This window comes from Equus quagga, chromosome 12 (genome assembly GCF_021613505.1).
Source record: "Equus quagga isolate Etosha38 chromosome 12, UCLA_HA_Equagga_1.0, whole genome shotgun sequence".
NCBI lineage: Eukaryota > Metazoa > Chordata > Mammalia > Perissodactyla > Equidae > Equus > Equus quagga.
Genome location: NC_060278.1, coordinates 81485373 through 81508889, shown reverse-complemented (window position 1 = coordinate 81508889; position 23517 = coordinate 81485373). Strand labels below are relative to the sequence as shown.

Sequence of the window (23517 nt, the reverse complement as noted above, 5' to 3'; positions counted from 1 at the left end):
TCATAGCTGCTCACCTTCCTCAGGCCAGGACTGTGGATTGCTGGAATAAAGATATACTCCTTCTCCTCCTGTTAGAAAAGTGCCCAGGAAACACTCATCCCCCTTTAAAAAACAAACAAACACAAAGAGCAGATGACTTATAGCATAAACATGCACAGAATCAAAAGTCCTGCCCAAGTTTGTCTGTCTACAAAAGCTGCTGAGTCAGCCTCAAACACACCCAACTTTTTCCATGGCCTTTGGCATTACCTGGCTCTTTGACATGTTACTGGCATCCTTGATTTGTGCTGAGAAAAAGAATATAAAGTCCTCTCTGAGTCTGGGCACCGAAGCCTGCAATGCTTGTTTATGTTCCAGTGGATTTACATGCACTGGATGCAGCTCTCCTTGGCCTACGGCCTTGACCTCATAGCCCTTTATGTCTAGGCCAATCTGACATCTGCTTTTAATAGTACCAGGATATTTTTAAAAAACACCAAAAAGTCTAAATGGCAGAAAGAATCTTCTAATTGTGTACCCTATAAATAGTTATTGCTAGACCTCTACTGGGAAGGGGAAGAATGCAAATAGGAACTGAGACAAAGAGGTACAGATCCATTTGATTAGCTCTAAGATGGAGTATTTCTAATTATGTTTATAAATTCTTCACTTTCATTTTGATACGATGTTAACATTAAGAATAAGAAGGCTGCTTACCTTCACTGCTTGCTGGGTTTTCTCAGACAATTTTACCTCACTATCTTCTACCTGTGTCCAAAAGGAGTGCACATTTTCAGTTTACTACTTCAAGAGAAAAACTCTGCTAGGTCTCCCCCGTGTCCCAATATTTCCAGGAGACTGACTGGGCAGTCCCTCCACCAGATCCAGTGCTCTCAGGACCTGACGGCTAGCAGATTTGGCTGCCAGTCACCAAGGCTCAGAGTCCAAGGGCATGGTGGGCTCTCTCACTGGGACCTGAGGTCCAGCTAAACAAGCCTATGATACGTGGAGAGGATGTGTGAGTCTCCACTTACATTTCACTTCAGAGAAAAACAACTATTTATAGGGGTGAAGGAAAGAGAACATATTAAATATTTTCTGAGTGTGTTCTCATTTAAACACATTCATGTTAGAGAATGACTCTTATTCTTTCCTATTCATGTCAGAATTGTAGAAACAGAATATAAACAGATTCTAAAACAGGTTCTTAGACCATTACCAGACTCACTACTGTCCTACTTTGTGTCCCAAGGCACTGGAGTTCCAGACAAAGTCCCACTGATGAAGATGGAACCCTTCCACATTTAAAGAGATTGCTGTAAAAACTCAGCAGCAACCATTCTGATGAGAGAAGGGAGTCACACAATCCACTCCTCACTATCAGTGTGACCTTTGACAGGTTGGTCAATTTCTAAGCCTCAGTCTCCTCATCTGTAAAACGAGTGTGTTAATTTCTTCCTTTCACAATTAAACTAGCACTGAGATAACTTAGTTCCTTTCTTTTGGAACTTTCCCAAGATTATGAGAGAGTTAAACTAGATTCATTTGTATAAAGAGAAGAGCTGAGATAAAAAATTCCATTCCCGAACAGCAGCTGGTTCAGGATCTGACATCCCACCAGGGACCCAATGAAGAGGCTCTTCCTCAAATCTTCTCCCTGATTTCTCCATGTTTACATCCACTTTCACCCGCTGAATGATACTAACCAGCCAGGAGCAGAATCTGGGTATGGTGGCTGTCAGGACTATGGAGCTGGTTTCTCTGGTAACAGTGCCATCTGTAGGAAGACCACAGACATGCCAGTTACTGCCTACCACCTGAACCCACCTTGTAGGCCCCAGACTGCTTAACACCCTTCCCCGTCTCAGGAGCAAAGGCTCCTCTTTATTAGTATACAGAGCCCTCAGAAAACGAAAATTTCCTCATCTGGGGACAGGGAGACTAATGAGGGGATAGAGAAAGGTTTTTCCATGTGACTAACTCTGCTATTTTTTACAACAAATAGAAATACATATTTAAGTGAAGAGTCCTGGGAATTAGTCCTTTTTATCTATACTTTTAATTTTTATCAAGGTAGTATGGGTGTACATGTTAAAAATCAAACAGAACATTATCAGACTCATCCTACTAGCACTGGATATTATCATTCTCTAGAATTTTTTGCCAACATAATGAGTAAAAATGTGGATCTAATTACTGTTTCAAATTGCTTTTTTTTTTTTTACTATTTTAATTCTATTTATCTATTTTTTTTTTGAGGAAGATTAGCCCTGAGCTAACACCTGCTGCCAACCCTCCTCTTTTTTGCTGAGGAAGACTGGCCCTGAGCTAACATCCATGCCCATCTTCCTCTACTTTATATGTGGGACGCCTGCCACAGCATGACTTGACAAGCAGTGCCATGTCTGCACCTGGGATCCGAACCAGTGAACCCTAGGCCGCTGAAGTGGAACATGCAAACTTAACTGCTGTGCCACCAGGCTGGCCCCTCAAATTTCTTCTTCCTGACTACTAGTAAGGCCGTATATACTCACATATATTTCTATGTGTGAAGACATATACTTTTTATATATATATATATATATATATATATAAATTTAATTGTTTTGTTTTCCACTTCTGTGAACTGTCTTCATATTTTCTGCCCATTTATCATTGGGTAGCTTGTCTTCTTATTAATTTGTAAGAGCTCTTCATAAGTTAGGATATATACCCTTTTTGATTATCATAAGTGCTCTAATATTTTCACCAGTTTATTGCTGGTCTTTTGATTTAGTTTATGGTTTACTTTGCTAAAAAATAAAGTTCAAATTTTGTTTTCCAAAGACTATATACACTTACCTTTTTCTTTAACCAAGATCTGAGATGTCAAAAATGATTCTGAGAAGACCACTGATCCTAAGCACCCCCCTCCTCCCAAGAAGTCGGGAATGTCATAGATGGTCATACAAGCCTGTATCAAATGAGAAAACAGAGTTAGATCAGTTGTCAGTCTTAAATCTTCAGGGAGAGACTCATAAGAAACAGACCACAAAATACCGCTTTAAAGCACAATTCAAAAGAACACTGGAGAGTTTCTAAGGAAAATTCAAGTTATCCTGAAATACATCTCAGAACTGGGAGACAACTTCATTGCATGACTTCAATTGCAGGCTTCCCTACAACTGCTTCTTGATCAGAGACACATTTGGGCTAGAAGAAGAGTATCTTTATGTTCCCATAAATTCCCTCAAGTTGCCTATCCTCCCTAAGAGCCAACATAACAGCCTTCCTTCTTTTTTTTTCCCCCTCCCCAAAGCCCCAGTACATGGTTGTATATCCTAGTTAAGTCACTCTGTGTGAGTCACCACCACAACATGGCAACTGACAGACGAGTGGTGTGGTTTGTGACTGGGAAGTGAACCCATGCCGCAGCAGGGGTAAGCACCAAACTTTATTTTTATTTTTTTCGTCTTTTTAAGATTGGCACCTGAGCTAACAACTGTTGCCAATACTTTTTCCCCCCCTGCTTTTTCTCCCCAAGCCCTCCTAGTTCATAGCTGTATATTTTAGTTGTGGGTCCTTCTAGTTATGGCATGTGGGACACCACCTCAGCATGGCCTGATGAGTGGTACCATGTCTGCACCCAGGATCTGAACCAGGGAAACCCTGGGCCACTGCAGTGGAGGGCATGAACTTAACCACTCGGCCATAGGGCCAGCCCCAGCACCAAACTTTAATCACTAGGCCATCAGGGCTGGCTCTCAGCCTTCCTTCTTAACCATGACTAGTCCCAAGCCACTTAGAGTTGGAGGTATTTCTTCAAGACTTCTCACTACTTGCATACTCTTCACATCCCAGCATGTCCACATTCTCACCAACTCCTTCTTTGGCTTGAGCTCAAGTTCTGAACAAGTCTGAAATGGTGGTCACTCTTTTGGTATACAGGTCTTCATGGATATTTTTGGGTATGTGTCAATACCTGCAAAATGCTCCTTTCAGCACCAAGAAAATTAGAAGAAAGCTATACAAGCTTTAGGGAAAGAGAAATAAAAGTAGAGGCTTCAGGAGGCCAGGAAAAAAAAATTGGAGCTACTCATGAATGGACTTTGAGGGTATTATGTTAAGCAAAATAAGCAAGATAGAGAAAGACAAAGTCTGTATGATTCCACTTTATGTGGAAGACAAACACATGGACAAAGAGAACAGATTAGTGGTTACCAGGGGGAAGGAGGGTGGAGGGCGGGCACAAAGGGTGAAGTGGTGGACCTCTAATATGACTGATAAATAATAATGTACAACTGAAATTTCACAATGTTATGAACTATCATAACCTCAATAAAAAAAAGATTGCTAAAAGTTATAAAGAAAAAAAAATTGAAGCAACTCAGGGATAGCTCCTGAATGGCTGGTAAAGAAAAGCCCTAACTTATCAGTTAAAACTAGTGAAAATGGAACAATTCTGGAAGGAATCTAGTAGGAAAGATACAGAAAATGGTATGAGTCAGAGCCAGAGTCTGGGATGACCGTGAAGACCTCATGAGGGACATGGGATAAACAGCACAATAAGCCCTCTCAGGTCCCATCCCCTCCTGGCCTGATGCTGTTCAACAGCCAGATGCGGGGCTCCTGAAGCTAGAGTCCATTTTCACACATTGTTGTCCTAGGCTGGGACTCCTGTCCCACCCTCAGGACAGAGACAAAAGACCTACAGCTCTTGAAGGAATTACAAGATTCTCAAATAAAAAAGATGGCAGAAGAATTGAAAAGGAAAACCCACTTAAAGCCAAGTCCTTAATTTTCCATGTTGTCATGCTAAAAGAATATACAAAAGTGACAGGTAGGCTTTTATATTTTAGTTAACTTTCTGAATAGGGGTGACAATTGGAATGTTTATCTAAATCTGTTTCAAAGAATTTTGAACATGTGAAGACAAAAAACGTTCCCAGGCTACATGGTCCCTCTTAAGTGACAATGGGAATCCCACTTCTTTGGTTACCAGATCAATCAGAAAGACAAATCCTGTAGGTTCCTAATCCCTCACTTTCATCTTTGGCTTCTGGTATTGAGGAAGGAGAGAGAGGACATTAAAAAGAACACGTAGCGTTTGTCAGATGCTTGCTATGCACTTCCCACCATGTGGCATGGGGAGTGAAAAATTTAAACATGGTCCCCCATCTTCAGGAAATCTTACAACGTATAGTTGGAGAGACGAATATTTTTACACAAAAGTCATCATATGACACGTTAGTACAGAACTGCTCCCTAATTTATGTGTACAAACTGCAAGTACTATAGGAATACAGTACCTGTGGGGAGAAATCAATAGGGAAGGCTTGGAGGAGGAGGCAGAACTTCAACTCTGCCTGAAAGGGAGGACAGGATTTGGACAGAAAGCACCAACTTTCTCTCTCTTCTTTCCTATTTCCTTAGCTGCTACTGAATGCATACTTAACTCAATAGTATAATTCCACTGGACTCCTCTAATACCTACTACCGTGCAAAGCACTTTCCAGAGCACTGTACAAGAGTCTAAGAAGAGAAGTCAGGGAGTTTAAAGTCTAGCAAGGAGATAAAGTATTATCACCTAAATATCAGAAAGCATTTCCCAGCATCCTGATGATGTCACAAGACAGTCTCAATTAATTCTAAAAGAATATCAACACAAAACGCTGACAGATATAGGGAGCAGGTCCATTACAAAAAGAGAAATTACTCACAATCTTAAAGAAGTAACCTTGTCATATTACTCTCTGTAGATGAGATAACACTACTGTTTTTCCACTGGTGATGGTGGTAGGCACGCATTTGCACTGAGTCATCCACACCTGCCCACCAAGTTCCTGGTGACCAAAATCTCACTGGAACTAAGGCTCAGGCAGCAGTCACAGAACAGACTCAAGGTATCCCTGTGTCCCTACATACTGGAACCAAAATTTTGGCTGGATGTCCACCATGCTCTCATGTATTGCTTGCCAATCTTCTTTACATCAAGATGCACTGGGGTAAATGGAGGACTCAGCTTGTGTCTGGCAGCAACTAGTCTAGAAACTCTGGCCCCGGTAGGCGGTGCAGCTCACCCTGGGGACCAATATTTTTGCATTTCTAAACCATTCCCCTGGCCTACCAGTATGCCCCCAGCACGTGGGTTGGAAAGCTCTGCTCTGACTACCCCACTTCACTTGAGACTCAGGCCTCTGGCTTGTTTGCTTGTTTTTACTCATTTTCACAAGCCCCTGTTAAGAGCATTAACACAGGCCTTGGAACACAGAGAAGCCAGGGAAAAGGCAGAGGTTTGGTTGAGGCAGGCTTATCCTCAGCTCATATTTCCACACAAGGTCCGAGTAATCTCAGCCACATGGAGAAAGCCTTCCTAACCTTATGAAGAAGTGTCTCTCCCCCAGCACCCAGCTAAGACTCTGGACCCGGGGGAGCCTAGGCATAGGCGTGTGGACATGGTGGGCCTGGCACAGCTGCCCAGGCACCCTCAGAAAGCACAGGCTCACCACCACTGCAGCTGGAACAGTCCTGAGAGGAGACTAGTTTCCTCAAGTAAGGGATGGGTGCCCAAGACCACCCACTCCTACCTCACCCCTTGTAGATGTCCCTCTACAGGCCATTCCCTGCCAGCTGACTTGTAAACAACTCTGCTTACCGTCTTCACAAAGTATAAGCTATCTTCACTGTCCAGAGGCACGATTCTAGAAGAGGAAAGAGATAGGACAGACATATATTACATTTACAATGTTCTTTTTTCAACTTGGCAGCAACCCACAGACCCAGATTTCTCTCAGGGATTTTCAAAACACTGGGTCGCGTGTATGCAGAATTAGTATGTAGGCTACTTGGAGGGAATTAGGTCCACTCCCTGCCCCCACCCCTCAGTCTTTCAGTGGGAAGCACTCAAGATGGAGGGTCTCAGCTGAGCACAGGCAGCGCTGGGCCCAACCCTGGAGTGATGCCACCACCAGGTGCAGAACTCTGAGAAGACCAGCCATATATATCAGCAGTTACTAGGTAACCTCTCTTCTCTTTGTGCTCTTAAAACTTGCTCCAAATGAGGACATACCATAAACATATACTTACCTTCCCTGATTATTCACAGCATGTATATGAAAAGCCATCTTGGAGCTGCAGACCCAAAACAAAACAAAAGTCAGTCTTCTCTTCCTGACCACTGGGTTGGCACCCTCCTCAGACACCTGGTGCTGTAGTGCACTTGTGCTGGCCCTCACAGCACACTTGCCAAGTGTGGGGCCAGCATCTGACTCCACTCATGGCCTTGACTCTGTGCAGATTCTCAGGGTTGTCTTGACTCTTGGACAGAGCAGGAGAGAACCATGTGACAGGACTGTTTTCCACTGCAGACTGGGAATGATTCTCTACTGGCCTGGGGCCTCTTGCCCCACAGCCTTGACATACTGTCCTGATCCTCCTCCTGTTCACCATTTTGGGTCAAGCTGCCATCCTGCTCAGAGCTTGAGCAGTGGCCAGGTCCCCTGTTTCTCGGGAGATGATCTGCTAACCTGATGCAGTCTGAGGGTACTCAGCGAAGTGACCTTGTGGAGAGAAGAAGTGGGGTTCCAGGTGAAGGACTGGCCCTGGGAGACTATCTGCCACCACCTGGTGTTCTCTTCTTGTTCCTTATTCTAGCTAGGGTGGTATGCCCAGGCCTAGGAGGCCTTGTGATAGAGAGGTGGCCTGCCATGGACAGGCTGAGTGGCCTACGCAAGGCTCTGAGGAAAGGAGGAATGGAATGACTATGTCAGCCATGTTGATGGTAACAGAGAAGACCCCACTGTGACAGCAGCTAACATTTACATGCCCTATCAGTCTACAACGTGGGAAGATGAAGAAAACAGATGCACAGGGAGCTCCCTATCTTCCCCAAGGTCACACAGCTGGAAAGCAAAGAAGCTTCCTCAAACTCAGATCTGCCAGGAACAGACAGTTCAGGTCAGTGCAAGGCCTTAAAGGAACAAATTTCCTCTACCCTCCACCCACCTCATGACCAGAGTTACAAGACATGAAGATTCAGAGGAAAGGAGACCTGAAGCAAGCCCAAAGCCTTGCACCAAAGAGATCTGGCTCCTTCCTCCACTCCTGGAGCTGCAGCAACAGAATTCATCTTGTTAGATCAATTGATTGATTTATCTTTCTAAATGCTCCTTCTCACAACCCAGGGGCGTAGATGTAAGAAAATGTGGGGCATGGAGCTAAGACACCAAAGGGAACATCCCAGAAGTGGTGTTCTTTTTTTTTTAGTCTCCTCTCTTTGTTTTTGCTTGTTTGTTTGCTGAGGACGATTAGCCCTGAGCTAACAACTATGCCAATCCCCCTCCACTTTCATATGTGTTTCCACCACAGCATGGCTGATGAGTAGTGTAGGTTTGCACCCGGGGTCGAAACCCACAAACCCGGGCCGCTGAAGCAAAATGCACCGAACTTAACTACTACACCATGGGGCCGGACCCCAAGAAGTGTTCTTAAAGAAACCCCCCAATATTGTTGTCTTTTGTCCCCTTTGCAAAAAAGTACACCTAGTGGTCCTCAAATGAGATAGTAGGTTAGGTGGACTGGGTTCATGGAGGTTTAGCTATGGACAAAGACGACACAGAGATCTACTGTGACGTGCCAGGACATACGTGATGGGAAGACTGCCAGGAAGCCAAATTCCCAGAGCATCTAGACCCTGATACATGGCCAGGCTCAGGGTTTCTACCATCTGAGAGACAGATGAAGCCCAGGGCAAGTCCCTTCTAAGCAGTGACTCTTTATGTGCCCAAAGCCCGTGACTCTAACAAACCTCACCACTCCTTTCTCCAGCTTCACCTTTCTAACCTCTGCATCTGGGTTTGCCAGGTTTCTGATGATTCTGGGATTGATCTGCCTCCCACCCCAGCATCAGGACATGTGTCTGACTCTTTCTCACACAGTTCCTCCATCTGGCTCCTTGGCCTTCAAATAAAGCTCTGATCATGAATGACTCTCCTTCATATGTCCCATTATTTTACTGGAACATTTCTCAAAGGGGAGACAGAATATCAAATAGTAGGAAAAAAGAGTTTTAAAAAACAAACAACCAAAAATTTCTTATAGAAAATATCAGTCATTGCTTACCGTAGGGCTGCCTTAAACTGCATCAACTCAAAAGAATCTAACCCAGATGCCAGGGTCTTTTCAGCTATCTCCTTGGCCTGTAAAACCAATGACAAAACAGACAATTAGCTTTCACAGCAGGAAAGAATACACATCACTGATAGGAAAAGCCCTTCTAACAGCCAGGAGAACACTGTGCCCCTCCCCACTATGTGACTACTTTGTACACATTGATAGATTAAAGCGAAACATCACGTTAAGGGAAACAGGTGCCCGCTTTCTTCAGGTTGGGTTCACAGGACACATTTCATTGAGGCAGGTGGGCACTGGAACCTGATCTGTGGGTGAGCTGTAACCAGCTGTGATGGTACCATTGTGAGGTCTGGAAAAGTGCTTTCTCCTCCCCAGTTCCCTGGCCCTGGGGGTGGGATTACCATCTTCATAGTTTCTGCCAGATGCTAAAAATATTCAAAACCTGGAGTTACAAAAGATTAGCTAAAAAACAAAAGTGTGAGAACTGATATTGAAGGACATCCTATGTTTTGCGTAAGCTTTCAGCTAAAGGGCTGAGAAATCCCAAGTACCAGGGAGTCAAGTTCAGTGAGGAGGGAAGATGGCAAGGAGCTAATGACTAGGCTACAGTCTCTCTGATATCTACATCATACACAACCTTTCCAATGTCAAATGGCTTCCTTCAGGAAAGGTCCTATTGGCATTGGGAGGCATCAAGCTGACTCTTCTCATCTCCTTACTGGGTCAGATATAGGAATCCAACTCAGCAGGGCAGGGTAACCAGAAAACAGCAAGGAAGAGACCAGTCAGAGAAGGAGAACGCATGCTTATCTAGGAAATGCAAGTCAGATTTTCTAATCTTTAGTTGTTTTTTTAAAACATTGAATTATAGGAAATCAAACTATGTAGCTCAAAACAAATTTATCCAACCTTATGAAAATTTCCAGTAGAATAATCTATATTTTTCTTTATTTTTTAACTTCTAAAAGTCTTTTTAAAAAACTATTAAGTAAAACAATATGCTAAGAGAAGGATTTTTCTTTAACACAACCAGATGTCTACAAAGAAGTTCTAATTAGCTGTCACTCATAAGACAATGGCAGCTGGGCCACAGCAGCACAAGCTCAGTGCTCTAAAGGCATCTCTCTGGTGCCAGCTCCACTGAGGCCCAAGCTAACACAAAACTGAGTACTACGAAGTGTCCAAAGAAAAAACAGATGCATAGCAAGTTTTACATTAAAAATAACTACTAGGGAAAGAGCAATGTATTTTAAATTACCTTTGTTAAACTGGAAGTTTTAGCATAACATGCAATGCCAGCCAAAACAGCCTCAGTAACAGCAGCATATACCTGGGACAAGAGCCTACTTTAAAAACAAAAAGTGAGGGTTAACTACAGCATCACAAGGTTACATCAAAATCTACATGCACATAAATGACATTCTGTAAGGAACGGATTTTTAAACAGAATGAGAAAAGTACAAAAATGGAACACACTGATTTCTAAACCTTTTAAAAGCCATGCACCCCATCTGATTTATACTTTGCCCTTGTTAAACCATGATAAGAAAAGTCAGTTCTTAATTCTGCTCAAAAGACCAACTCTCCCTGTTTATGATCCAACAGAAGAAAACTCTGTGGGCTCCCTGACCCCTCCATGCATAGGAACAGCTACCCAAGGACCTGGAATCCCTTCAGTGTCATGACAAACACTTGCTGCTTTTCCAGAGACCAACCACACTACACCTTCATGTTGTCTCCTCCCTAGGTCTGCTAAAGGCTAGCTGCTACTGAAACCTCAGGGTGGGAGACCTCAGAGGGCAAAAGGGATTATTCCAAGGAGATGAGCTCCACTTAAATTCAAATTAACAGTTGCAGACCACTTTCTCAGCAGCTTACCTGATCTAGAGAATAGAGAATACTTTTAAGGGGAAACATCCCCCTCCTAAAGTATCCCCCCTCCCCCCTCACCAATCTTGGTCTTTTTCTCTGACTTCTCACCACCTAAAGTCATTATAAGAAGGTTTTTTCTTTGCCAGATTGGGACTGCCATAAAGGTCCCTAGAAAATCCAAGTCTGGTTCCCTTTAGGGCAGGGTTTCTTAATCTCAGCATTATGGTCCAGATAATTCTTTGTTGTGGGGTCTGTCCTGTGCATTATAGGATGTTTAGCAGCATCCCCAGCCTCTATCTATTAGATGCCTATAGTAGCCCCAGTTGTGACAAACAAAAATATCTCCAGACATTGCCACATGTCCCTGGGAATGGGGGGAGGAAAGGTGGGGTGGGAGGACCGGTAGGAGTAAAACTGCCCTTGGTTGAGAACTGCTGCTTTAGAGGAAGGAGACCCAGGATGTTATTAGGATAATTATAGAGAGAAGGGGCTCATCCACGAGGTCCTGAAAGGTAAAGAAGGTGCCAAGCAAGGAAATGATAAAGCCTCACTTAAGAATATGTCTATTTTTAAGCCTGAGACTCTTGCAACAGGTGAAGGAAGGCAACAGGAGTTGAAAGCAGGAAGGAACACAGAAATGATCTGGTCTAACACTCTCATCTGACAGAAAAAGCAAATAAGTCCTCTGGAGGTGGAATAAACTGTCCAAGGCCACAGAAAATTAATGACAGACTTGAACTCATGTCTGCTCTCAGACACATCATCCGGCCAACTTCTTTAATTTCCTCCTTGGGTCCTGCATCACTCCTCTACATTGTAGGTAAGAGACTTGAGCTGGGTAGAAGAAAAAGTACACATAACAAAATGACAGCTCCAAGGATCAACATATCCTGAAGATTGTTGGCCAGGTCATGGGAGAAGGGTATGTCCTGGTAGGAAGGGGCCCGGCAGGAACCTTGTCAATGAGCTTGGCCACTTCCAGGTAAGACCAGAATCCTCCACACCTTGACACTAAAGGCAAAGCTTTATAGAGGCCCACACCAAAGACATACAAAGACACCCTTCCTCGTTCCCCGACTCAGCTCGACTCAAACATTACTAGGTACCAACATGGGTCAGGCCTCCCTCGTGCTTGGCCTTCTCCTATACGGACCTCAGACAAGAGCTCAATACAAAGCCACCTGGCTGCTGACTCGTGAAATGGCCTGGAGGGGAGGCCTGAAACCCAGGACAAGGGAAGGGTCTGCTCCGTGCCTGGATAGCACTGCTGTTGCCTTCACTAGGACTCCACAAGGCCCAAGTTCCACCAAGTCTATGATTCAGCAAGTCTCCTGACGTGGGCCCAAACACCCCTCAATACCAGTCCCTGAAGCACGGCACCAATGGGTTAGGTTTAGGCGAAATATCTAAGGGTCTAAGATGAGGATCCAGGGCAGTGGATAAGCACAGCTGGCATGGAAGCATAGGCAGGTACAAAGTAAGACTATACAGACCCACCAATATATGAGAATGTGGTTGACTTGTTGCTAAAGCGAAGAAAACCCACAAAAAAAACTGTAGACACACTATAATTACAGCTACACAAAATGGAAATGTATAATTTTTTAAAAGCCCAGCAAGATACACATTAAGATACAAATGAGTAGTGCCAAAGAGGAGGAACTATGGTTGATCTTATTTTCTCTTCTCTATTTTCCAAATTTTCTGTAGTGTGATTATATTACTTACATATATTTTTTCCAAAACAGCTTCATGGGCCCCAACCCAGAGATTCTGATTCAGTAGTTCTGGGAACTACTGTAGCCTAGGGAATATACATCTTTAAAAAGATTCTTAGATGATTCTTTGTGGCTATCACTGTTAACGTTTAGGAAGCACTGGTCTAGACCCCACTAGTTTATGCTGGGATATGTAATTAGGTAATAAGAAAACTCTATTATGCTTATATTTCGGAAAGAAAATTCCTTTTTGGAATTCAGTAGTTCCAGCATTATTATGGACTGAATTGTGTCCTCCCAAAATTCACGTTGAAGCCTAACCCCTAATGTGACTGTATTTGGCAACAGGGCCTTTAGGGAGGTAATTAAAGTTAAATGAGGTCATAAGGGTAGGGCCCTAATCCAATAGGACTGGTGTCCTTATAAGAAGAGGAAGAGACACCACAGATCTCTCTCTCTACCTGAACATATAAGAAAGGCCATGTGAGGATACAGTGAGAAGGCGGCGGTCTGCAACTTAAGGAGAGAGGCCTCACCAGAAACCAACCCTGCTGGTACTTAGATCTTGGACTTCTAGCCTCCAGAATTGTGATAAAATAAATTTCTGCTGTTTAAGCCACCCAGCCTGTGGTATTTTGTTATGGCAGCCCAAGCAGACTAATACAAGCATTAATTAGTTTATTTCCTGTCTTTGGTTTCACCCTAGTCAACAGAGGACCTTCCTAAAGTTACACAACCTAAGTTTGGATCCTAGCTCTGTTCCATGAGCCTAAGTGTCAAATCCAGAGGAAACACTGCTCAGATCAGATGAGGTTCTACACAGATTCTCCCAATGGGTTTCAGGATGTTTTACTTTTAGGAAAGCCCCTAATAAAAAATACACTATGTAGGAGACATATTAAGAAGAGTTATGCTATTTAAATGCCTGGGTGTGCAGGTAGAAAGTCTCTGGATTCTGGAGAGAGGAGCAGATGACACAGCTGGCAGTCTCCGGCCTGGACTCCAAGCTGACAGACAGGGGCTGGGACCTCCCAGGAAATTATATAGCTCCGCTCATCTCTGAAACCAGATGTCCTATCCAATGCTGATCTCAAAAAGTAGACAGGACAGCCGTAACTTCTGAGTAACTCAACTTTGAGAAAGAAAAAAAATGAAATAGAAATGAAGACTTACATCTGCTCAGTTTTCTTGGGCTGCTTGTTGTCATCACCTGTGAAAGGGAACGATGTATTAAGAATGTGACTAGCTGGCCCCATGGCTGAGTGGTTAAGAATGTGACAAGATCACAGGAGATGCAAACACTGCATAAGGAGGCTGGAATTTCTTAATTTAATTTGAAAGAGATGTCAAGAACTACTACATTTGGGGCCAGTCTTGTGGCCGAGTGGTTAAGTTCGTGCACTCCACTTCAGCGGCCCAGGGTTTCACTGGTTCGGATCCTGGGCGCAGACATGGCACTGTTCATCAAGCCATGCTGAAGCGGCATCCCACATGCCACAACTAGAAGGACCCACAACTAAAAATATACAACTATGTACCAGGGGAGAAAAAGGAAAAATAAACTCCAAAAAAAAAAGAAGATGTACCTTTAGGCCAGTGGGGTTATTAAAAAAAAAAAAAAAAAAACTACTACTTTTTTTTAAGTACAGTAAAAGTGCAAACAACAGTGAAACCTAGCTTCTCCCAGTATCCTCCTGGACCTTCACCCCTGACACTGACTTTAACAACCCACTCAGCATCACCACTAAACACCAGAGAAGACAGGTGGAATCTTATGCTCTGGAATGTTTTTGCCTTTATTTTTAATTTTTTTTAATTAGGAGGTGTAAGTAAACAGGCTCATTTCTGCCTCTTTTTTAATCTTCTTAATTATCTGGCCCAAGTCATGCTTCTTTCAGTTTCTCAGCTTCTATAAAAACACTCAGGAGAAAAGCTGATATACTCTCCTCTGTGGAGCAGTGCTGACATCCTCATTCGTTCCAGAGGTTCTTCTCCACGTCTCTTTGGATATCTGTGGCTTCTTGTTACCCTAGCAAGCAGGGAAGCCCCAGTCAGCCTAGCTTTTCTGGATGGCCCTGCAGCATGGAGTACTTGCTCCTGTGAATGTTCCCAGGTCGTGGCCTTCTACCATGGCCCTTCCTCATTTTCCTTACAAGAAGAGCAGGCACCTGGCTGAGACCCCCAAGCTCCCAGTGCAGCCCATACCTCCTGGTATCTCCAAACAGGACTCACTCATCTTTGTCTTCCCTCTGACACTGAGCACACAGTCTTACACATGGTTAGACTTAATATATGTTGAGCTGATAATTATTCTTCCTGAACACCTGGAATCAGAGAGGAAGGTAGAAGCCTACAAATTGGTATCATAACTGCTTTTTTTCCTCCTTCTTCCCCCCAAAGCCCCCCAGTACACAGTTGTGTATTCTAGTTATAGGTCTGGTTCTAGTCCTGCTATGTGGGGTGCCACTGCAGCATGGCTTGATGAGCAGTGCTAGGTCTGCACTCAGGACCCAAACCAGCAAAACCCTGGGCCACCACAGTGGAGCGCGTGAGCTTAACCACTCGGCCATGGGGGCGGCACTCATATCATAACTTCTGAAGAAAGTAGTAAATCGTGATTCCATTTCTTGTTCATGGGAGAAACTATTCATTAGGTAAATTGATGAGATGATGACTTACAGGGACTTACCCAAATAAGGAATGTGAGTAGCTCCAAAAAAGTATGTTCTTGAACAAGCAAGGGGTCCCTTTGGTGAGACGCACTGTACTACCTGGATGTCAGGAAAAAATAAAAGTAAAAAAGGAGGAGGGACTTAGGTGTGTACTGTTAGAGAAACAAAAAGTATACAGTTAACGGAAATCAATTTAATTTTACAAACAGCTGATTTATTAGTTTTTAAAGGCAAGGGAAAAGATCATCTTTAATTGTTGTTTTTCCAAAGGCATCTTATGTGTATGTTTTTAATCTTGGCTATATCGTGAGGTTACTGTTTGGGTCATCCTAGGATGCTAATGAATTCACAACATAAAAGGAAAAGAAGAAGAAATGTGCTTGGGTTTTGACTGCTATTAATATCAAAGCCAGAATTTTCACAGTAAGGACACTGGCCAACATGACAGGTGACGTGGGGGGCAGCTACAAATTCAGGAAAGGAGGGTCCTATCCAGGTCCCCACCTTCATTTGTATCTCATCTCCATACATAGGCCTTGCAGAAGAGAAAAATAAGTTCTCTAGATTTTTAAATTCTTATTCTTCTTCCCTGATCAGTTGTTCGTTTATATAGACATGGAAATGGATGTCCTTTTCTCTTTTGAAAATCCAAGATTTCATCAGGGCTCCTAGGATAGCAGGTACAAAATGCAAAAATGCTACCACAAGAACTAAAGTAAAGGAAATTAGCACAATATATAAAAAGTAGCTAAATATGACACAAATATTCATTCCTTCCATTTTACTCCATTGTTTAAGGAAGACATTGTTTGGAAGTCTCAAGAGAATACAAGGTATTTTTCTGTAATATTGTGAACACTGTGAATCCAAGTTACAGATCTGAAATAAGAACTTATTCTGACTAACCTATAATTCACCATAGTGAATATGATCAATATTGCCATGACCCTAAATGAAAACACATGTACATATTTCTAACTGTTGGTTAATAGGTGTAGTTCCTCAATTAAAACATGTTCCTTGGATTTCCAAATTTTCCCTAACAAAAGGTTTTTTTAAAGGTGCCATGTGTTTCAAATCTGCTTCCTTCGATCATGTCATAAATTTGTGTAAGCACATATTGACATCAAATTCACTGACATTTACATTAAAAAAGAAATCGGCAGAGCAAAATTTGCATATGTAATGTAAAACATCAGATAATCTGGATTTACATTTTATATGTCACCTATTAATCAGTAAATTATTCACAAATGGCACAGAAATGGAAAGGGTAAGTATGTTACCTTGAAATGAATAGCTGAATGAAGATGAGCAGTCATAATCTAGGGCCCCCCAACCCCAGGACTAGAACTCAGGTAAGTTTCTTGACTTCATTAGATTTCTGTGTTTGTAAAATAAAGACCCCCAATTATTACAGAAAGTTGTGTAAAGAACTTGATAACTTTTTTTATTAATAGGCTATTTTTTAGAGCAGTTTTAGGTATACAGAAAAACTGATGGAAAAGTACACAGAGTTCCCACATATCTCCTCTCCTTCCCTCTACCCCCACAATTTCCCCTATTATTTATGTCCTATAATATTGTTACATTTGTTATAACTGATGAACTAATATTGATAAATTATTATTAACTAAAAAGTCTGACCAATACATTAACTAATTATTAACAAAGTTTACATTAGGGTTCATTCTTTGTGTTGTACATTCTATGGGTTTTCACAAATGCATGACATGTGTCCATCATGACTATATTATACAGAATAGTTTCACTAACCCTAAAAATCCCCATTGCTCCATCTATTCTCTTTTCCCTTCCAAACTCCTGGCAACCACTGATCTTTTAACTGTCTCCATTGCTTTACCTTTTCCAGAATGCCATATAGTTGGAACCATACAATACACAGCCTTTGCAAATTGGCTTCTTTCACTTAGCAATATGCATTTCAGGTTTCTCCATGCCTTTTTAAGGCTTGATACCTCTTTCTTTTTATCAATGAAAAATATTCCATTGTCTGGATGTACCACAGTTTATTTAACCATTCACTGAAGGACATCTTGGCTGCTTCCAAGTTTTGGCAATTATGAATAAAACTGTTATTAAAACGTTCCTTGTGTAGGTTTTTGTGCAGACATAAGTTTTCAACTCATGTGGGTAAATACCAAGGAGCACGACTAATGGATCATATGCTAAGATTATGTTTAGTTTTGTAAGAAACTGCCAAACTGTCTTCCCAAGCGGCTGTGCCGTTTTTCATTCTTACCAGTAATGAACGTGAGTTCCTGTTGCTCCACGTTCTTTCCAGCATTTGGTGTTGTCAGTTTTGGATTTTTTTTTTTATTGAGTTCATAATAGTTTACATCATTGTGAAATTTCACTTGTACATTATTTCTTGACGGTCAGCATATAAGTGCACCCCTTCACCCCCTGTGCCCTCCCCCTAGCCCCCTTCCCCTGGTAAGCATGGAACTGTTCTCTTTGTCCGTGTGTTTGTTTATCTTCCACATATGAGTGAAATCATATGGTGTTTGTCTTTCTCTGTCTGGCTTATTTCACTTAGCATAATATCTTTCAAGTCTACCCATGTTGTTGCAGATGGGATGATTTTGTCTTTTTTTCTGGTGAGTAGTATTCCATTGTATATATATACCAAATCTTCTTTATCCAATCATCGGTGATGGGCACTTGGATTACTTCCATGTCTTGGCTATTGTGAACAGTGCTGCAATGAATATAGGGGTACATGGGTCACCTTGGATTGTTGATTTCAAGTTGTTTGGATAGATACCCAGTAGTAGGATAGCTGGGTCACATGGTATTTCTACTTTTAGTTTTTTGGGGAATCTCCATATTGTTTTCTACAGTGGCTACACCAGTTTGCATTCCCACCAGCAGTGTATGAGGGTTCCCTTTTCTCTACACCCTCTCCAACACTTGTTATTTTTAGTCTTAGTAATTACAGCCATTTTAACAGTGGTAAGGTGCTATCTTAGTGTAGTTTTGATTTGCATTTCCCTGAAGATTAATGATGTTGAACGTCTTTTCATGTGCTTATTGGCTATCTGTATATCTTCCTTGGAAAAATGTCTGTTCATATCCTCTGCCCATTTTTTGATCGGGCTGTTTGTTTTTTTGTTGTTCAGTTGTGTGAGTTCTTTATATATTTTGGAGATTGCCACTTGTCAGATACATAATTTGCAAATATTTTCTCCTAATTGGCGGGTTGTCTTTTTGTTTTGATCCTAGTTTCCTTGCCTTGCAGAAGCTCTTTAATCTGATGAAGTCCCATTTATTTTTTCTTTTGTTTCCTTTGTCTGAGAAGACATGGTATTTGAAAAGATCCTTTTAAAAAGTTTGATGTTAAAGAGTGTACTACCTATATTTTCTTCCAGAAGTTTTACAGTTTCAGGTCTGATCTTCAAGTCTTTGATCCATTTTTAGTTTACTTTTCTGTAAGGCATGAGATAATGGTCTACTTTCATTCTTTTGCATGTGGCTGTCCAGATTTCCCAACACCATTTATTGAAGAGACTATATTTTCTCCGTTCTATGTTGGGACCTTTGTTGAAGATTAGCTGTCTGTAGACGTGCAGTTTTATTTCTGGGCTTTTCAGTTTTGTTCCCTTGATCTCTGTGCCTGTACCATGCTGTTTTGATTACTATGACTTTGCAGTACATTTTGAAGTCAGGGGTTGTGATGCCTCCAGCTTTGTTTTTTTTCCTCAGGATTGCTTTAGTTATTCGGGGCCTTCGGTTGCCCCATATGAATTTTAGGATTCTTTGTTCTATTTCCATGAAGAACGTGACTGGGATTCTGACTGGGATTGCACTGAATCTGTAGATTGCTTTGGGTAGTATGGACGTTTTAACTACGTTTACTCTTCTGACCCATATGCATGGAATATCTTCCATTTCTTTATGTCATCACCAATTTCTTTCAATAATGTTTTATAGTTTTCATTGTATAAGTCCTTTGCCTCCTTGGTTAAATTTATTCCTAGATATTTTATTCTTTTTGTTGCCATTGTAAATGGGACTGTGCTCGAGTTCTCTTTCTGTAAGTTCATTATTAGAGTATAGAAATGCCACTGACTTTTCTAAGTTGATTTTGTGCCCTGCAACTTTACTGTAGTTGTTGATTATTTCTAATAGTTTTCTGATGGATTCTCTAGGGTTTTCTATATATAAGATCATGTTGTCTGCAAACAGTGAGAGTTTTACTTCTTCATTTCCTATTTGGATTCCTTTTATTCCTTTTTCTTGCCTAACTGATCTGGTCAAAACCTCCAGTACTGTGTTGAATAAGAGTGGTGAGAGCGGACACCCTTGTCTTGTTCCTATTCTCAAAGGGATGGCATTCAGTTTTTCCCTGTTGAGTATGATGGTGGCTGTGGGTTTGTCATATATGGTTTTTGCTATGTCAAGGTAATTTCCTTCTATCCCCATTTTGTTAAGAGTTTTTATCATAAATGGTTTTTGAATCTTCTCAAATGCTTTCACTGCATCTATTGAGATGATCGTGTGGTTTTTATTCCTCATTTTGTTAAAGTGGTGTATCACACTGATTGATTTGCAGACATTGAACCATCCCTGTGTCCTTGGTATAAGTCCCACTTGATCATGATGTATGATCTTTTTGATAGATTTCTGTATTCAGGTTGCCAATATTTGTTGACGATTTTTGCATCTATGTTCATCAGTGATATTGGCCTGTAGCTTTCCTTTTTTCATGTTATCCTTGTCAGGCTTTGGTATCAAGAGTGACATTGGCCTCATAGAATGTGTTAGGAAGCATTCTGCCTTCCCTAATTTTTTGGAATAGCTTGAGAAGGATAGGTATTAAGTCCTATTTGAAAGTTTGGTAGAATTCTCCAGGGAAGCGGTCTGGTCCTGGGCTTTTATTTTTTGGGATGTTTTCAATTACTGTTTCAATCTCTTTACTTGTGATTGGTCTATTCAGATTATCTATTTCTTCTTGGTTCAGCTTTGGGAGGTTGTGAGAGTCTAAGAATTTACCCATTTCTTCTACATTGTCTATTTTGTTGGCATATACCTTTTCATAGTATTCTCTTATAATCCTTTGTATTTCTGTGGTATCCGTTTTTATTTCTCCTCTTTCATTTCTAATTTTATTTATCTGAGCTTTCTCTCTTTTTTTCTTTGTAAGTCTGGCTAGGGGTTTGTCAATTTTGGTTATCCTCTCAAAGAACCAGCTCTGTGTTTCACTGATTCTTTCTACTGCCTTTTTTGTTTCAATTGCATTTATTTCTGCTCTGATTTTTATTATTCCTCTCCTTCTGCTGACTTTGGGCTTTGTTCTTCTTTTTCTAATTCAGTAAAGTGTACTTTGAGATTGCTTATTTGGGATTTTTCTTGTTTGTTAAGGTGAGCCTGGAGTGCGATGAATTTCCCTCTTAGTATCACTTTTGTTGCATCCCATATGAGTTGGTATGGTATGTTTTCATTTTCATTCGTCTCCAGATATTTTTTGATTTCTCCTTTAATTTCTTCAACGACCCATTGGCTGTTCAATAGCATGTTGTTTAGTCTCCACACCTTTGTCCCTTTCTCAGCTTTTTTCTTGTAACTAATTTCCAGCTTCATAGCACTGTAATTGGAAAAGATGCTTGTTATTATTTCAATCTTCTTAAATTTATTGAGGTTTGCCTTGTTTCCCAGCATATAGTCTATCCTTGAGAACGCTCCAGGCGCACTTGAGAAGAATGTGTATTTTGCTCTTTTTGGATGGAGGGTTCTATATATGTCTATTAAGTCCAACTGGTCTAGCTTTTCATTTAATTCCACTGTTTCCTTGTTGACTTTCCGTCTGGATGATCTATCCATTGATGTGAGTGGAGTGTTGAGATCCCCTACTATTATTGAGTTATTGTTAATATCTCCTTTTAGGTTTTTAACTGTTGCTGTATGTACTTTGAAGCTTCTGTGTTTGGTGCATAGATATTTATAAGTGTTATGTCTTCTTGGTGGAGTGTCTCTTTGATCATTATATACTGCCTTCTTTGTCTCTCTTTATCTGTCTTATCTTGAAGTCTACTTTGTCTGCCATAAGTATTGCAACACCTGTTTTCTTTCGTTTGCCATTAGCTTGGAGTATTGTCTTCCATCCATTCACTCTGAACCCGTGTTTGCAGTGTTTTGGATTTTAGCCATTCTAACAGGTATGTAATGGATGGTTAAATTATTGCTCCAAACATTTCACCATCCTTACTGACTCTTCTATAAGTCTGTGAGATCCTGAAAGGCAAAGACATTGACTATATATTTTCTTCACCTAGCACAGTGATTGGCACATAGTAGACACTCAGTAAAGATTACCAAATTAATGAGTGAAAGCCCTTTGGCTTTGGAGTCATAGAGACCTAAGAACAGAAACCGGCTACACCATCCACAATCTGAGTGTGCACTGTGGGTGGGTTTTTTTTTGCGATAAAACTATTTTAAAGTATACAATTCAGTGGTGCACTAGTTTTATCACTGTGTTCTTTTGTCCTTCTTAACGTTCTAAAATTACTTCTTTTATCATTTCCTCTGTTTGAACCAAACTTCCTTTAATTGTTCTTTTAGGGTAGGTCTGCTGGCAACAAATTCTCTTAGTTTTCCTTCAACTGAGAATGTCTTGATACCCTCTTCATTCCCAAAAGAGATTTTTCACTGGATATAGATTTCTAGGTGGCAGTTCTCTTTTAGCACTTGAAAAATGTTGTGCTACTTCCTTGTGGCTTTAATGGTTTCTGATGAGAAATATACATTCATTCTGATTGTTTTCTTTATAGGTAGTGAGGTGTCATTTCTCTCTGGCATTTCTCCTTTATCTTTTTAGAAGTTTGAATCTGATGTGTATTGGTGTGAATATCTTTGGGTTTAATCATGTTTGGGGTTCACTAAGGTTCTTGAATTTAGAGGTTCATGATGTTTTGGGGCCAAATTTGGGAAATTTTCAGCCATTGTATTCTGAATATTTTTTCAGTGCCATTCTCTTTCTCCTCTCCTTCTTGATATGACAATGAAAGGAATGTTAAGATCTTTTGTGATAGTCCCACAGATCTCTCAGGTTCAGTTTTTTTCAGTCCATTTTGCCCTGCTGTTCAGATTGGGTAATTTCTATTGTTCTATCTTCAAGTTCACTGATTTCTTAACTCTCTCTTTTCCATTCTGCTGTAGTCCGTTCACAAATTTTTTATTTTGATTACTGTATTTTTAGTTCTAATATTTCCATTAGGTGGTTCTTCATATCTATTTCTTTGCTGAAACTCACGATTTTTAAATTTACTTCAAGGGTATCTGTAATTGCTCAATGAAGCATTTTATAATGGCTGCTCTAAACTCTTGTTGGTTACTTCTCACATCTGTATTATCTCCAGTGTTGGCATATGATGATTGCCTTTTTTCATTCAGTTGGAGATCTCTAGTGATTTTTCAATTGAAACCTGGACATTTTTCAGCGGTTTTCCTACAGTTGGCAATATACATTTATAACTAATCTAAGTCCACCTTCAAATTATACTTGATACACATGATATCACTTCATGTGTAGCGCAGGTACCTTGTATGAGAACAGTACCATTTCCTTCCTCCCATCCTGTATGAAACTGCTGTCATTCATTTCACTTATCCATAAGTTATAACCACCTAATACACTGTTACTATTATTAATCTTTTAGATCAGTTAAAAATAAAAGATTTTATTTACCTTCATTTTTTCCTTCTTTGATGTTCTTCCTTTCTTTATGTAGAACCAAGTTTCTGATCTATATAAATTTTTTTTAATGCCTAAACAACTTCTTTTAACATTTCTCCCAGGGCAGATCTGCTGGTGACAAATTCTGTTTTTCGTTTGTCTGAGGAAGTCTTTATTTCTTCTCTACTTTTCCCCTCTTTTCTTTTGAATATAATTTTGCTGGATATAGAATTCAGGTCAGTGGGGTTTTTTCTTTTCAACCCTTTAAATATATCACTCCATTCTCTTCTTGTTTGCATGGTTTGATAAGCAGTCCACTGTAATTTTTATCCTTGTTCCTTTACAGATAAGGTATTTTTTCCCTCTGGCTTCTTTTAAGATTTTCTCTTTAATGTCTTTGGTCTTTTGAAATTTGAATATGATAGGTCAAGGTATAGATATTTTGGTATTTATTCTACTTAGTGTT

The 23517-nt window shown here is 40.8% G+C and overlaps 1 protein-coding gene across 5 annotated transcripts in view; it reads right to left on the bottom strand.

Annotated features, from left to right (window-relative positions):
- The window catches only part of DNAAF9 (dynein axonemal assembly factor 9), a 165756-nt gene that overhangs the window by 77332 nt on the left and 64907 nt on the right, over nt 1–23517 (bottom strand). For 4 of the 5 annotated variants that reach the window (XR_006891119.1, XM_046679049.1, XM_046679051.1 and 1 more), the window contains exons 11-20: nt 15370–15451; nt 13854–13890; nt 10349–10436; nt 9079–9155; nt 7045–7089; nt 6614–6659; nt 2821–2932; nt 1686–1756; nt 697–747; nt 15–102 (exon numbers count right to left, since the gene is read on the bottom strand). Coding sequence is in view for 4 of the 5 variants with exons in the window: in XM_046679049.1 (XP_046535005.1) it covers nt 15–102; nt 697–747; nt 1686–1756; nt 2821–2932; nt 6614–6659; nt 7045–7089; nt 9079–9155; nt 10349–10436; nt 13854–13890; nt 15370–15451 (697 nt within the window). In the remaining variant the exon portion in view is untranslated. The remainder of the gene's footprint in view (nt 1–14; nt 103–696; nt 748–1685; nt 1757–2820; nt 2933–6613; nt 6660–7044; nt 7090–9078; nt 9156–10348; nt 10437–13853; nt 13891–15369; nt 15452–23517) is intronic. The other variant, XM_046679050.1, reaches the window with a different exon arrangement.